The sequence below is a fragment of the Phacochoerus africanus genome, chromosome 8 (assembly GCF_016906955.1).
Source record: "Phacochoerus africanus isolate WHEZ1 chromosome 8, ROS_Pafr_v1, whole genome shotgun sequence".
Lineage (NCBI taxonomy): Eukaryota > Metazoa > Chordata > Mammalia > Artiodactyla > Suidae > Phacochoerus > Phacochoerus africanus.
The window spans coordinates 45188803-45203255 of NC_062551.1; the positions used below are offsets into that span (position 1 = coordinate 45188803).

Below are 14453 nucleotides of genomic sequence, written 5' to 3' on the forward strand. Positions count from 1 at the left end.
GCCGCGGGAGCGGCCCAAGAAATAGCAAAAAAAGACCAAAAAAAAAAAAAGAAGTAAATGGTGGCATCTCTTAAGGATCCGAGTGTAAATGTAATACCTATTCCAAGCTGGAACCCAGCTGGGCCCCTGTAGATGAACTCTTCCAGCGGTAGCAGGACCATTTCTCAGACAGGACCCTGGCGGCCCAGAGGTAACAAACGTTTGGTCTTGTGTGTATGGTCAGATTCCCTGGGGGTGGGGGGGACCAGAGGATGTCTCTTGGGTTTAGGCCCAGTTAAGACTGTTTCAAGAAACCCAGTGACAGCAGCCGCTTATTTCAAGAGAAACTTTATTTTTCTTGAGTACTAGGCCAGGCAAGCCCCAGATCAACCAAGTTTGGACAGCACCTGCAGTGCGTCTGCCTGTCCTATGTGGGCCAGGTGTGTGCCAAGCTGGCCCAGAGAGGCAGAGGGCTCCTTTGCCACCACCATCTCGATCAGGGCCCCGAAGAGGTGAGCAACTGGGCCGCAGTGAGTAGGCAAAGGTGGACCAGGCAGCAGGCAGTCTGTATCTTGCAGCCAGGTGTCGGGTGGTGCCATAAGACATTGCCCCACCAGGCCCAGGCTTGGGATCCAGCAGCACGACCAGCTCCTCCAGCTCGTCCAGGAGGCGCGACAGGGGCTGGGATTCCAGACGCAGCAGCTCTGGGAGACAGTGGGAGGGAGAGGTGAGGGGAAGGGAAGGCAAGCTCCCAGCCCCCCTCCCTGCTCCCTGGTGTATCCTCCACTCACTCCTGCCTAGGACTGGAGGCAGAGAGACCTCCTTCCATGAGTCCTCTGCCTCCGAAGCCTCCAGGGAACCGGGAGAAGAGACGAGAGCAAGGAGAAGAGGATGTGGGTGTTGAGATCACTGCAAACCACGCCAGGAGAGGAGTATTGGATGACTCTCTCCTGTTGGCGGCGCCGCCGACGGTGCCTTTGCAGGGCCAGCATGATTATTGCCAAGGTCCCGAGCAGAACCAGCACCAGGGACAGGGCAAAACTCAAACCCCACCAGGCCTGGTGAGGGACCTTATGCTCAGATGTCCACGAAAGACCGGGAATCTCTGGTGAGCTGGTCTCCTGGGAGCTAAGAACCCTTGGCTTTCCAGGTGTCAGGAGACAGGGCTCCTTCTTAGGAACCAGCTTCTGGGAAGAGGATGTTGGAGTAAAGTGGGAGGCGTGCCCCCTCAGCGCAAACCTCCCATTCTTCCACCCCTCAATGGGGCCACTTCCCCTCCTGACCCTCTACCCCCAACTCTTTTAACCCAGACAGGTCACCTCCTGATATTACTCTGTTCCCACCCCCATCCTCTTCTCATGGACTTCAGGCCTTATTTTGATACAGACCCCGCCCATCCAAGACCAAGCCACGCCTCCAGTCCCGCTCCACCTCCAGCCATCTGCACCCTTGCCCAGGCTCAGCCACAAGACAAGCACCTCTCTGCAGCGCCGCTGGCTTCCGCCGCGGCTCCCTGTGGGAGTGGGGGCCGTTGCTCTGCTGCCACAAGGGCTACATAGCTCTGCATTGTCGGGGTTGCACTGCCCAGGAGGACACTCTTTGAAGGGGTGCATTACATGATCACCGGCATCACTGAGGCCGCAGTTTTCCAAAAACTCTATAGAGTCTGATAGGAAACAAGGTCTCACACTGGTGCCACCAAGCCTGCCTCCTGTGTGGTAGTGAGGCCCTTTCCCCTCTTCACCGCGATGCTCATAACCCCTACTAGCCCTTCTCTGGGAGTTCAGTTCCCTCCTCCCCGCCTTTGTCTACTAAAGGCCCCTCTCCTCTACAGGGGAGCAAGCTTGATGGGCTGTACCCTACACACCTCACCCCTTCCTCCCTCCCTATCACCCCCAGCTCTGCCTGAAGGTAGGTAAACGCACAATCCCAGCTCCTCACCGGAGCAGGGCGGGGGCCCGAAGTGCTGCAGGCAACTGCCACAACACAGGTTGTCAGGGTTCCAATATTCAAGGTGGCTGCAGTGCCGAGAGGCCTCCTGCCGAACCGCCTGGGCCAGGAGCAGTGTGTGGGGGCCCCATCCGGGCGGTCCCTGCAGTCTGGGGGGCTATGACCACAGGACTTCCTGCCATAGCGCCTCTGCTGCACTTGCCAGGAAACCAGGGCAGAAGAAGGAAGCAGTGGATGTGGGGGCACAGGAACCCCAGGTCCCTTCAAAAGCCAGGAACCTAGCCCCTGCCCCCGAGTCCAAAAGCTCCTGGCCCCCTGTTACGGGAGAGGCCACAAGGCCTCAAAGATAGCTAGAGGGAAGACTGAAGCCAGACTGCATGAATTCATACCCCACTTCTGTCATCTTCCTGCCCTCTTTTCCCATCTGTAAAATGGGATAATACTACCTGTCTCAGGTTATTGTCAAGAAGTAAAACCATGACTGGAAATAAAGCATTTAGAACAGCACCTGGCATTGAGTAAGCTTGGATAATAGGTGCTACCTATTCCCATCTCAGCGAGTGGGCCTGGAGGATCCAGCCCTCACCCAGTGGGGACCCCCACTCGATGCAGCACTCTTACCTTAGCTCCAAACCCCAGTCTCCTCCAACCTGACACAGCCAATTGTATTCCCCTTGAGATGCCTCAGATGGATATGCTGAAGTCTCCAGCAAAACGGCAGCCCCACCCAAACAGTCCCTCTAGCCCCCTGGGCAGGCTGCTTCCCCACCTTCCTTGGCTGAATTTGTGGCCAGAGCCCAGCGCCACTTCCCCTTTTCATCAGAGGCGGGGGTGGAAGGAAACCAGCCCACAGCTAGGCTCAAGCTAACAACGAAGCTCTAAACCCTCAATACAGAACTTTATTAGGGGAAGGGTGGTAGGAGAAGGTCCCTATGTTGAACACATTACATCACGGAGACCTGGAGCCTGGAGAAGATGGTGCTGGGGAGTTAAGAGACCTTTGAAGAGGGGTCCTGGCCAGGAACATCTGTGCCTGCCAGGGGCAGAGGGCAGGAGGGTCAGGGTCTCAGAAACGGCCATGCCGGTGGTCTGGGGACCGTCGCCGATTTCTTTCTCGAGGACGGTGGCCAGCATGGGACCTTGGGGGTGACCTGGGGACAGGAGAGAAAAGGGTTAGAGCCATACGGAGTGGTATGCAGATAGCCCAGGTCTGCTTCTCTGCTCTGGGGAAAGGCATGGCAGTTGAAGTAACTATAGAGTTCCTGGGACTGGTCTCAGGATAGGTGCACAGGGGCTCGTCTCGAGATTAGGAGTCCACGTTTGGGGTTCGGGCTGTTTTGGGGGTTGTGACTTAGGTCCTGATCTTGAGATGGCCTCAGGGCTAGTCTTAGGGCACAAAAGACCCAAGACACTTATTGGGGCATAGGATCAGACTCCTCTGAAGGTTTAGGGACCTTGGCACATGAGAAGTCTTGGCAGGCTGGTCAGTCTTAAGGTACCTGCGCCTGGGTCCCCGCCCATAGAGCTGCCGTCGAAGGTTGCGGGAGATGGGTCGCAGGTGCATGAAGTTGCAGAAACCACCGCGGGTGCATTCCCTGGGTAGAGGATGATGGATGAGGCCATTGTGACTGACAGGCCCAAAACACACACAAGGCTGGGACTCCAGGTGCCCATCCAACCCCTGTACTACCATACCCCATCTCATACTGCCGACAGCATGATTCCCGGAAGTCAGTGACCGGAGACAGCTCGGCATGCACAGCCTGCCCATTGAACCAGCGGTTATTGAGTTCAGCCACTGCCCGCTCTGCATCCTCCTCCCGCCGAAACTGAGGGAAAGTTGGTCTGGGTCAGCAATCAAACTCAGAGATCTTCAGGGGATTAGCTAGCAGTTCAGGGGCCAGACTGGCTTTAGTGATGGGCCTCTAGCTGTGGTGGCCATTAGGCATTGAAATGCCTCCACCTCTGGGCTCTAATGGGGGAACACGAGGCACCTTGACATAAACATTGCCCACGAGGTGATCCCCCAAGTTGTCGCACACATTCATCTCTTCAATCTCCCCGTACTTCTCCTGCAGTTCCGTGAACACTTCCTGTGGAAGACCAGGAGGAACTCAGCTGAGCTCCTGGCCCATGGGAAACTCAACCCACCCCAAGCCCAACCCTCACCTCGAAGAAGTTATCATAGTGTTCTTGCACCTCCACATCGCTCACGTGACCTGGAAGAGGGGGCAGGGTGAAATTAGAGGATGGCTTGCTGGGAGGCTGTCCGCCCTGCCCCAAGACCGGTCCCTCACTCACAGTGCGATCCGTCTGCGGTTTGGGCAGTGTTCTGTGGATTCCGGTACAGGTTGAGCAGCACTATGGTCTGAACATAATTTAAATTGGGCGTGGCCTGAGATCAGAGGACGGGGCTACATGCAAAGGGGTGGGGTATGAAGGTTGTGGGTGGGACCCTGCACCAGAGAAAAAGCGTTAGCATGTTAAGTGCATCAGCAACGCTCACCATTCAGAACCAGAAGAGGGGGGCATCTAGCAGTGAGGGACAGCCCAGGGGTGTGGTCTGTACGTACGGGGGCGTGACCAGGTCCCCGCGAGAAAGGCCTGAAGGTTGGGAGAAGAACTTGAAGAGGTCCCATGAGAAAGAAGTGGGGCGGTAGGGTGGGCCTTAGAAATCCGGAAAAGGCAGAGCCTCAAGATGATGGACAACAGAAGAGAAACGGCGGGTAGGCATTAACCACCCCCCCAGGCTCGGTGCCGGGTCTCACCTGGCTGAAAGTCGGTTTGTTGTGAAGCCGGGAGCACCGGTCCCCGTGCCGGCAGGCCCCGATCTTAAAGTAAAAAGAGCAGTTAACCCTGGAAGAGGTGCAAAGACAGAGGTGAACCGAGGGCCGGGGAGCCGGACACCCCGGAAACACCGCCCCACGCCTCCCAGCCCCCTGGGAACCAAAAATCCCTGCCCTGGCACCCCGAGGGGCCATCCCCTGTGCCTTTTCTCACTTGTCCTTCTCAGTCCCGAATATCGAAGCTAAATATTCAGCCATTTTTACCCGAACGCTCCAATTCTCTCTGCTGTTTACGTCGCTTCCGTTGCTTAAGGGCAATGGGAAGTGTAGTTCATTGCTGCCGCTGGACACTCAGAACCTCGCTAGTGCGCTTGCGTGCTGGAAGCCTGCTCCCTCTCCGCAGACTCGCCCTCCGGAGTTGACTGAAGGCGCATGCGTGCAGCGTTGCCTCCCCAGTAAAAGACTACAAACTCCAGAAGCACTTGCGGCATCTCGCGCAAAAGCCCGTAGTTGAAAGTGGCGAGGGGTCCAAGCCGGAGGAAGTAAGATTCCCCTGGTGAGTTGGGGGTCGTTTTGGCCCCCAGTAAACATCAAGAGCACCTCGACCCTGTCAGCTTGCTCGTTGGGGCGGGGATATCCTTCTTTCAGAAAACCCACCCTTCAATTTCTCTTCCTTTTGTCATATAGGGGCGTGGCCGCTTGTGATCCTTGCACCTGTCACTTTGGGTCACAGCTCGGGTCTTGTCCCGCAGACCCTCAGAAGACCCGGCCGCTGAGCAACTATGAACTTGGAGCGAGTGTCCAACGAGGAGAAGTTGAACCTGTGCCGGAAGTACTACCTGGGTAATCCTAGGGTCGCTGGAGAAGAGAGGGAGCCGAACTGGAGCGCCTCCGGGGAGAGGGCCTTGAGGGCCTGGATTCTTGGGTCTAGAGGTTGACGTGGCTGGGGACGCCGACTCCTGGGTCCCAAGAGAGGAGGGGCCTGGGTCCTGAGGAAGGAGGAGAGTGCAGCCTAAATTTATGGCTCCCAAAATTTATGGCTCCCAAGAGAGGAGGGGAGTTGGGGAGCTGGCCTCCTGGTCCTGCCAAAGAGATGGTTGAGGACTGATTCCTGGGTACCAGGGAGGAGCCAGGATTCCTGAGTCCCTGATAGCAGAGATCTCCGTTTGAATTTCGGTATATGAGAGGATCTTTCAAATTGGTCATCCAGGAGTTCCCGTTGTGGCGCAGTGGTTAACGAATCTGACTAGGAACCATGAGGTTGCGGGTTTGATCCCTGGCCTTGCTCAGTGGGTTAACAATCCGGCGTTGCCATTAGCTGTGGTGGAGGTTGCAGACGCGGCTCAGATCCTGTGTTGCTGTGGCTCTGGTGTAGGCCGGCAGCTACAGCTCCAATTAGACCCCTAGCCTGGGAACCTCCATATGCCGTGGGAGCAGCCCTAGAAAAGACAAAAAAAAAAAAATCAAATTGATCATCCCGGCGGGTGTTGGGGGAATCCTCACTGCCCTATGTCCCAGTTTGGTTTTTTTCTCTTTAGGTGGGTTTGCTTTCCTACCTTTTCTTTGGTTGGTCAACATCTTCTGGTTCTTCCGAGAGGCCTTCCTTGTCCCGGCATACACAGAACAGAGCCAAATCAAAGGCTGTGAGTCCAGGGCACAGATAAAGGGAGGCCAGCAGGTGTGGGAGAGGGGAACTTGGGAACCTCGGTGGGAGGGGATGATGGGGGTTCCAGAATTCTGGAACTCTGTAGAAGAGAAGAGAGAGCCGATCTTGTGGAGACCCGAGAGCAGGTGGAAGCCAACCTTCCCCCTCCTGTTCCCTCTTACAGATGTCTGGCGCTCAGCTGTGGGCTTCCTCTTTTGGGTGATTATACTCACTACCTGGATCACTATCTTCCAGATCTACCGGCCACGTTGGGGTGCCCTTGGGGATTACCTCTCCTTCACCATACCCCTGGGTACCCCCTGACAACTTCTTGTGCACAAGCCTGAGGACCAGGATGGGCTCCTCTACTCCAAGCCCCTCTCAAGTCCCTAAGACTTTTTCCTATCTCCTGTGTTCTCTGCTGACATCCCCCAATAAAGGACCCTAATTCTCAATATTAACTTCCTCGGATCTTTTGGATGTTGAAGCATAAAATGAGTATTAATATTCAGAAGCATGTATTGATTGCTTACTTTGTTCCAGGCTTAGTGCTTTTTACATGACGTGCGTTATTTCCCTGTACACTCCTCATCCCTCAAAAATAGGAAATTTCTTGCTTGGGAATGTTATTTTACAGATTTGGAACCAAGAAAGGAATGATACTTCCATTACTAGGGGCTGCTATCCTGTACTGGTTGTGTGTGAATTTGAAAACATTACTTCCCCACTCATTAGTCTCATCAGAAGTGTGGATCATGGAGTTCCTGTCGTGGCGCAGTGGTTAACGAATCCGACTAGGAACCATGAGGTTGCGGGTTCGGTCCCTGCCCTTGCTCAGCGGGTTAACGATCCGGCATTGCCGTGAGCTGTGGTGTAGGTTGCAGACGCGGCTCGGATCCCGCGTTGCTGTGGCTCTGGCGTAGGCTGGTGGCTCCAGCTCCGATTCGACCCCTAGCCTGGGAACCTCCATATGCCACGAGAGCGGCCCAAGAAATAGCAACAAAAAAAAAAAAGAAAGAAAAACTTAAAAAAAAAAAAAGAAGTGTGGATCATAATGTTACCCCTTGGAATTTATCTGGGCCAAGGTACCTGTGGTAAATGGAAGTTCTCCAAAGGAGACTGTCTGCAGCAGCAGACACATTTATTCAAGAGCTTTATTAGAGAAGATTTCCTTGACCTTCCTATTTAAAATTCAGTCTTCTTGGTATTGCCTATGTCTCTTTCAGGCTATATTCTTTTTTCCTATTATGTTTCATTTACTATGTTCAGGGGAGTTCCCGTTGTGGCTCAGCGGTAACAAACCCGGCAAACGCGGGTCTGAGCCCTGGCCTCACTCAGTGTCTTAAAGGATCTGGCCTTGCCCTGAGCTGTGGTGTAGGTCGCAGACGCGGCTCGGATCCCGCGTTGCTGTGGCTGTGGTGTAGGCCGGCAGCTACAGCTCCTATTCGACCCCTAGCCTTGGAACCTCCATCTGCCAGGGGTTCGGCCCCAAAAAGCCAAAAAAAAGAAAAAGTTTTGTTTGTTGTTCATCTTCCATCCTCTAAAGTATAAGCTCATTAGGGTAAGAATTTCTGTCCGTTTTGTTCACTTCGGTGTCCCCAGTACCTAGGAGAGCACTCGGCACACTAATATTTGCTCAGTGAATGAGGTTGCACCTGAAAAGAGATTAACAGGTAACTAGCACCGAGCAAGCGCCCAGTAAGAGGGAACCCAGCCTAACTCCGGACATCTTCCTCTTAGGAAAAGAGACCAAGAGGGACTCCCACGGTTAAATAACTCCAGTTCAGTAGCTAAATTGGTGTTACTCAAAGCTTCTAACACCATAAGCTTCGGGAAGCCTCGCAAAGCACTAGACCCTTCGTCTCCCACCGTGCCTCGCGCGGCGCAGGCGCCGTTACTTCAGCTGAGTCTGAACCTGGAACTACACCTCCCGGGAAGCGCCCGGGCTAGTCGTTGGTTTGTTTCCGGAACCCGGACGGAGGAAGGAGGGACTTAGAGCTGGGAGCCGACAGCAGCAGCTGTCAATTGGCCAGGGTACGAGATCGACGGCTGCCCTGACTAATGGGAACAGGCAAGTCCCGAAGGGGCCCGCCCACAGAAGGGGAACAGGAGGAGGTGGCGGCATCCGCGGCAGTCACGACCGGACACTGCTCAGGGTGGAGGACTGGCCACACGCGAAGCTTACCTTTGACCTCTCCCCGGCTGCTTCCGGCCTTGATTTGTGATCCTAGGCACTTTGGGGCTCTTCTGACCATCTAGCCAGACCCCAGCCTGAAACCATGTTCCCGGTGAAAGTGAAGGTGGAGAAATCAGGTGAGGACCCCGAGGTTGGAGGCCTGTAGGGGAGCACCGGACCGACTGATCAGGGTATGGGAGACCCGATAGACGATTATCGCGATAAGCCGGACGCGACTTATCCCTGCAGCCCATCTGACTGTCGCGGTCAGGCAGCGAGCAATTCCTGCCCCCTTCATACCCTCCCGGTCTGTGTTCAGGATAGCTTTGAGATTGAATGGTGATGAGGTAAGACTTGGGCATTCCGAGCTGTGTGACTCTGAGAAGAACCCTTTTCTTGGCTCTGCCTCCGCTTCTCCATTTTCACCCGTCCTGAGTCAAGCATTATGCTGAGAACCTGAAGTACAGGGAGGCTCTTAATCGTCACAGTCACTGTATCCCAATAATCCTAGGAAGTAGGAAATGTGGTAGATGGGAAAACTGAAGCTAAAAGAAAGGAAGTCATTTTTGGGTCAGGGCCAAGCTGATGGGAACTCAAGACTGGCATGTTAAGGGTGGTAGGAAAGGCACAGAATCCAGATTAAAGGGTAATGATAGGAGTTCCTGTTGTGGCTCAGCAGGTTAAGAACCCAACTAGTATCCCCGAGGATGCAGTTCGATCCCTGGCCTCGTTCAGTGGGTTAAAGATCCTGTGTTGCTGCAAACTGCTGTGTAGATTGCAGATGTGGCGTGGATCTGGCTGCTGTGGCTGTGGTGGAGGCCTGCAGCTGCAGCTCCGATTCTGTGGCTAGCTTGGGAACTTCCACGTGCCACAGGTGCAGCCCTAAAAAGGAAAAAAAGTAAGAATAAAATATGATGTTAAACAGTATAAGCGGTAACCAAAAAAGGGGGAAAGAAACAAAGATATGATCAGGAGTGAGGCGAGGTGAGGGAGAGAGCCATGAGCATATGCAAGGGAGTAGTGAATCTAAAGGACAAAGGAAATAGTTTTGAAACTGGAGAAGGTGGAAGTCTTTTTTTTTTTTTTTTTTTTAAAGGCTGCACCTGCCACATGGAGGTTACCAGGCTAGGAGGTCAAATCGGAGCTGTAGCTGCTGGCCTACGCCACAGCCACAGTCACGCCAGATCCAAGCAATGCCAGATCTTTAACCTGCTGAGCGAGGCCAGGGATCGAACCCGCATCCTGGTGGTTACTAGTCGGATGCATTACCACTGAGCCACGACAAACTTTTAAGGTGGCAGTCTTGTGTGGAGTGTTGGAGGGCCAGCAGGGTGGCCTCTGTGGCGGGAGCAGAGTGAGTGAGGTAGAAAGTGTGAGGAGATGGGGAGTTCCTGTCGTGGCGCAGTGGTTAACGAATCAGACTAGGAACCATGAGGTTGCGGGTTCGGTCCCTGCCCTTGCTCAGCGGGTTAACGATCCGGCATTGCCGTGAGCTGTGGTGTAGGTTGCAGACGCGGCTCGGATCCCGCGTTGCTGTGGCTCTGGCGTAGGCCGGTGGCTCCAGCTCCGATTGGACCCCTAGCCTGGGAACCTCCATATGTTGTGGGAGTGGCCCAAGAAATAGCAAAAAGACAAAAAAAAAAAAAGAAAGTGTGAGGAGATGGGTGGTGAGGGGCAGGTTTTATGGACCCTGGTTATGACTTTGGCTTTTGCTCTGAGGGAAATGGGGAGCCGAGGGAGGGGTTTGAGCCAAGGAGAGAGTTTCACAAATGCCAAAATAATTGAAGGGGGTCTGACCACAAAATGATGGTGGTGAAGAAGGAGCAGGCAGAATCATGCAGGCCTGTGAACACCAGGCCAAAGAGCTCAGACTCTGAGCCGGGGGCACCGCAGTGTGGTGGAGGGTTCCAAGCAGGGGCGGATCAAGGTCAGGTTTGGTTTTAGGAAGATTCCCTTGGATACCGTGTGGCGAGTGGATCAGAAGGAGAGACTGGGGTCAGGAGCCCAGGGGAGAAGAAGGGAAAGGGCCAGGGTGGGGAAGGGAGCGATGTGACAGTGATGAGGCCCAAGGAGAGACTGAGGGACAGTGGGGAATACTCCTGAGATGGGGGTCCAGGAAAAGGGGTGAGTTTAGAGAGACACTGAGGCCAGTGTGGGACCCAGTAGGTGGAAGGAGCCTGGGGGAAGTCCACAGGGAGGGGTCCGGGAGGCCATGGGGTCCCAGGGTCTGAGGTTCAGGAGGGAAGCAGGGACTAGGGAAAGAGATAAAGGCATGATCCATACCTTGGCTTCTACCCAAGGCTCTTTGCTAGAATATCGGCTGCTTCCAACCCCTCATCCCCTCCATCTCTCCTCTGAGTAACGTCTCCTGGGCTCTTTACGAAGTCTTGGGGCTGGTAAAGCATGTCGCCAAGTGTCCTTCCAAGCTCTGAGCACTGGGCCAAGCGCTCCTACTAGTTGGAAGAGGAGAGCAAACACCCCTCAGGAGCAAGGGGAGGATATTTACAGCATCGTCACCTCCTTAAGTTCTTTGATAATGAGAGGCAAACCCACAGGCTGGTAAGGCCAGGCAGGGCCTGTGGCCTGCAGGCAGGTGGGCCCGGATCTCATTTCCCTGGGAGGAAAAAGCCAAAAATGGGTATTTTAGATGAGAACTCCCATTTATTAAATGGAGTCATTGCATTCAGATTTAACTCAGACTTAAAATAACACCAATACCTCAAACACATTTGAGGAGTAGATTCTGTACCAGTTTGAGCCCCTGCCTTATAACTTCGGTTGTGGAGCCAGATGACCTAGTGCAAATCCCCAGCCTTGCAATGTCCCAGCTGGGTAACTTTGGGCAAGTAACTTAACATCTCTGTGCCTCAGTTTCATCTATAAAATGGGGGTAAAAATCATATCTGCCCACCAGGGTCATTGTGAAAATTCAGTGGGTTAATATGCATGAGGTGCTTGGAACAGTGTTTGGCATGTAACAAACCCTCTATGTTGTTATTATTATTATTATTATTATTATTATTTTTGTCTTTTCTATGGTTGCTCCCATGGCATATGGAGGTTCCCAGGCTAGGGGTCTAATCGGAGCTGTAGCTGCCGGCCTACGCCAGAGCCACAGCAACGCGGGATCCGAGCCACATCTGTGACCTACACCACAGCTAATGGCAACGCCGGATCCTTAACCCACTGAACAAGGCCAGGGATGGAACCCGTAACCTCATGCTTCCTAGTCGGATTCGTTTCCCATGTGCCACGACAGGAACTCCCAAACACCCTATGTTATTACTTTTTTTTTTTCGCCAAATCCACAGCCGTGGAAGTTCCCAAGCCAGGGATGGAACCTGTGCCACAGTAGTTGCCACCTGTGCCACAGCTGCAGCAACACCAGATCCTTAACCCACTGAGCCACAAGAGGACTTCCATATGTTGTTACTTTTTATTAATGCATCCTGCTAAGAGAGTCATATAGAGCATGGGTTTATTGAAATCTCAGAACAGTCCGAGCAGATAGGTATCACTCAGAGACCCATTTTCAAGATGAGGAAACAGGCTCCTTGAGGTAAGGTGATTTACCTTAGGTCACACATGAGCATGTGGGTCAGCCCTGGAACCCAGAGCTGTTGCTTATCATTCAGTAGTCCCTGCTTGCTGTGTCCTCCCAGTCTGCCCGGGCCTGGCCCAAAGATTAGATATGCATGCCCTTCCCTGGCCCAGGTGGCTGCCCAGCTGCCTTGGGCCAGGGGAGTGACTCCTGCTTGGTCCCCTCTTCCTCAGAGCTGGAGATGGCCAAGGCCCGGAACCAGCTGGATGCTGTTCTGCAGTGTCTTCTGGAGAAGAGTCACATGGACAGGTTGGGATCTGGCTGTGCATGGGGTCATGGGGTTGGGGGCCCTGGCAGGTTGGACCCCCTGGCCCTGGATGGGACTTGAGAGGCTGGCTTAGGGAGGAAGGGGACCAATTGGTGAGATCACTGGGGGCCTGCCCACTCTGAGCCGTTGGAACCCTGAACCCACAGTTTTCTCTGCTACCAGGGAGCGTCTGGATGAGGAGGCCAGGAAGACCCCTTCAGACGCCCACAACAAGTGAGTTTTATTGATGGGATCTGTCACTGAGGGTTTGTGGTGGGTATCTTTCCTCATCTGAGCCTGACCCCCCTGCCTCATGCTTTCCCTGTCACCGTCCTAACCACCTACAAGTACAAAGGCCCTGGGGCAGCGGAAGCTCAGGTCCCCTCTCGATGGCACCTTGAGCCCTAGGGGGTGAGACCCAAGGCCTAAAGGGTTGGGGCCCATGTCAGCTTGATCACCCTTTGGGTGCCCTTTGGGCGGTTTCGAGCAGACAAGGGTGAGCCTGCTGACACCCTGTCTCTTCCCACAGGGACTGCTCCATCGCGGCCACTGGCAAACGGTAAGGGGGCAGGGGCCCAGCCAGCTGAGAGGCCCCCAGACCCTGCCCGGGTCCTGATATTCTCCCTCCCACACAGGCCATCCGCCCGATTCCCCCACCAGAGGAGGAAAAAGAGGAGGGAGATGGATGATGGGCTAGCCGAGGGTGGGCCACAGCGATCCAGTGAGTAGGTGGTGGCCCTGGCGGGGGGGGTGGGGGGGGCAGGGACAGGCGGCTTTGTGAGGACCCTCACACCCCTCCTGCTCTCACCACCCCAGATGCATACGTGATCAAGCTGTTTGATCGGAGCGTGGACTTGGCTCAGTTCAGTGAGAACACACCTCTGTACCCGATCTGCCGAGCCTGGATGCGCAACAGCCCTTCCGTGCGCGAGCGGGAACGCTCCCCCAGCTCACCGCTGCCCCCGCTGCCTGAGGATGAGGAGGTGGGATGGGCGGTGGGCTCCCTCCCTGCTGGTAGGATCAATAAGCACAGGTCTCTGTGTCCCTCAAGTGACCCCCGGATCCAGTGAGGCTCACGGATACGAACCTTTAGGCCAAGGAAATGATTGGAGCGCTCTGGAGCAGACAGACACGGCTGTCTGGTCTAGGAGGGAGCGGAGACAGGGTCAGGCAGATAGATGTGAACTCCAGGATCAGGGACCTCCAAGAGCTAGGGGACGGGGCAGGGGTCTTCAGTGCAAATAGCTGTAACCACTTGACCTAAGGAAGCAGATGGGGACCCCTTGGGCTGGGTAGGGTAAATGGAGGTCTCTATGCTGGGCACTGGGGGTCCCTGGGTTGGACAGGAGACAACAGGATCCTTGGAGCAGCAGACTGGACGCCTAAGTACAGGTCCCTGGTGAGACTCTCATGTCTTTTGCCACTGCAACAGGCACAAGGTGTGAAATGTGTGTCCCTGCCCCTCTTTGACTCTCTTGGGCATGGCGTGGGGCCCTTGTATCCCCAGGGTTCAGAGGTCACCAACAGCAAGAGTCGCGACGTGTATAAGCTGCCTCCACCCACAGCTCCTGGGCCACCTGGAGACACCTGCAGATCCCGAATTCCATCCCCGCTCCAGCCTGAGACCCAGGGTGCCCCCGATGACGAGGTGGGTGTGCAAGGCTGGCCCTGGGGCGATGGGGCCTATGTAGTGGGGCTGGGCATGGATGCCCAGCCTGGCCTCTCTGTCCATGCAGCCCTCCGAGCCTGAGCCCTCACCCTCCACGCTCATCTACCGAAACATGCAGCGCTGGAAACGCATCCGCCAGAGGTGAGCAGCCCCCAGCGTGCATGATCCCTGTGGCCTCTACTCCAACTGCTGAGCCCTCCCTCTGTCTTCCCACCCCCGCCACAGGTGGAAGGAGGCATCCCATCGGAACCAGCTTCGTTACTCGGAAAGCATGAAGATCCTACGGGAGATGTACGAGCGACAGTGATGTTCCCTTGTCCCCCCACCTCAATAAACATTCCCCTGCCCAATACTGGCCTCCACTTGCTCCAGCCCGTCCTTCCTGGCCCAGACAGAAAGC

The 14453-nt window shown here is 54.9% G+C and overlaps 4 protein-coding genes across 11 annotated transcripts; 2 read left to right on the plus strand and 2 right to left on the minus strand.

Annotated features, from left to right (window-relative positions):
- Positions 1-311: 311 nt before the first annotated feature.
- IGFLR1 (IGF like family receptor 1) lies at positions 312-2683 on the minus strand. Its single transcript, XM_053743520.1, is given in 5 exon segments — positions 312-482; positions 484-683; positions 771-849; positions 852-1166; positions 1458-2683. Coding segments are annotated over 5 exon segments (867 nt in total). The 5' UTR covers positions 1593-2683; the 3' UTR covers positions 312-344.
- Positions 2684-2808: 125 nt separating this feature from the next.
- Positions 2809-5096, minus strand: U2AF1L4 (U2 small nuclear RNA auxiliary factor 1 like 4). 6 transcript variants are annotated; one of them, XM_047791251.1, is made up of 9 exons: positions 4930-5028; positions 4698-4760; positions 4503-4596; positions 4231-4297; positions 4099-4148; positions 3924-4022; positions 3625-3758; positions 3429-3524; positions 2809-3080 (listed from the first exon to the last, which is right to left on the minus strand). In XM_047791251.1, the coding sequence occupies exons 1-9, from the start codon at positions 4971-4973 to the stop codon at positions 2996-2998; spliced, it is 732 nt and encodes a 243-aa protein (XP_047647207.1). In that variant the 5' UTR covers positions 4974-5028; the 3' UTR covers positions 2809-2995. The 6 variants fall into 6 exon arrangements, with proteins under 6 accessions (XP_047647207.1, XP_047647205.1, XP_047647201.1 ...); XM_047791249.1 differs by having other exon boundaries at positions 4698-4785; positions 4930-4942; XM_047791245.1 differs by lacking the exon at positions 4503-4596 and having other exon boundaries at positions 4698-4785; positions 4930-5096.
- A 38-nt stretch (positions 5097-5134) lies between these two features.
- On the plus strand, positions 5135-6821 carry PSENEN (presenilin enhancer, gamma-secretase subunit). Its single transcript, XM_047791252.1, has 4 exons — positions 5135-5271; positions 5403-5558; positions 6254-6358; positions 6545-6821. The coding sequence occupies exons 2-4, from the start codon at positions 5498-5500 to the stop codon at positions 6682-6684; spliced, it is 306 nt and encodes a 101-aa protein (XP_047647208.1). The 5' UTR covers positions 5135-5271; positions 5403-5497; the 3' UTR covers positions 6685-6821.
- A 1617-nt stretch (positions 6822-8438) lies between these two features.
- Positions 8439-14403, plus strand: LIN37 (lin-37 DREAM MuvB core complex component). 3 transcript variants are annotated; one of them, XM_047793164.1, is made up of 9 exons: positions 8439-8673; positions 12311-12386; positions 12568-12618; positions 12914-12943; positions 13020-13105; positions 13201-13367; positions 13892-14032; positions 14121-14194; positions 14279-14403. In XM_047793164.1, the coding sequence occupies exons 1-9, from the start codon at positions 8640-8642 to the stop codon at positions 14358-14360; spliced, it is 741 nt and encodes a 246-aa protein (XP_047649120.1). In that variant the 5' UTR covers positions 8439-8639; the 3' UTR covers positions 14361-14403. The 3 variants fall into 3 exon arrangements, with proteins under 3 accessions (XP_047649120.1, XP_047649121.1, XP_047649122.1); XM_047793166.1 differs by having other exon boundaries at positions 8464-8673; positions 13950-14032; XM_047793165.1 differs by having other exon boundaries at positions 8460-8673; positions 13950-14032; positions 14121-14403.
- The last annotated feature ends 50 nt before the right edge of the window (positions 14404-14453 follow it).

Coding starts and splice junctions, on each gene's coding strand:
- PSENEN (XM_047791252.1), top strand. CDS start 5,498: ATGAACTTGGAGCGAGTGTCCAACGAGGAGAAGTTGAACCTGTGCCGG. Junction 5,559..6,253: donor GTGCCGGAAGTACTACCTGG/GTAATCCTAGGG, acceptor TTTTCTCTTTAG/GTGGGTTTGCTTTCCTACCT. Junction 6,359..6,544: donor ACAGAGCCAAATCAAAGGCT/GTGAGTCCAGGG, acceptor TCCCTCTTACAG/ATGTCTGGCGCTCAGCTGTG.
- LIN37 (XM_047793164.1), top strand. CDS start 8,640: ATGTTCCCGGTGAAAGTGAAGGTGGAGAAATCAG. Junction 13,368..13,891: donor CGCTGCCTGAGGATGAGGAG/GTGGGATGGGCG, acceptor TTGTATCCCCAG/GGTTCAGAGGTCACCAACAG. Junction 14,195..14,278: donor TGGAAACGCATCCGCCAGAG/GTGAGCAGCCCC, acceptor CCCCCGCCACAG/GTGGAAGGAGGCATCCCATC.
- U2AF1L4 (XM_047791251.1), bottom strand. CDS start 4,973: ATGGCTGAATATTTAGCTTCGATATTCGGGACTGAGAAGGACAA. Junction 4,761..4,929: donor TTCGGGACTGAGAAGGACAA/GTGAGAAAAGGC, acceptor TTTTACTTTAAG/ATCGGGGCCTGCCGGCACGG. Junction 4,597..4,697: donor ACAAACCGACTTTCAGCCAG/GTGAGACCCGGC, acceptor CGGATTTCTAAG/GCCCACCCTACCGCCCCACT.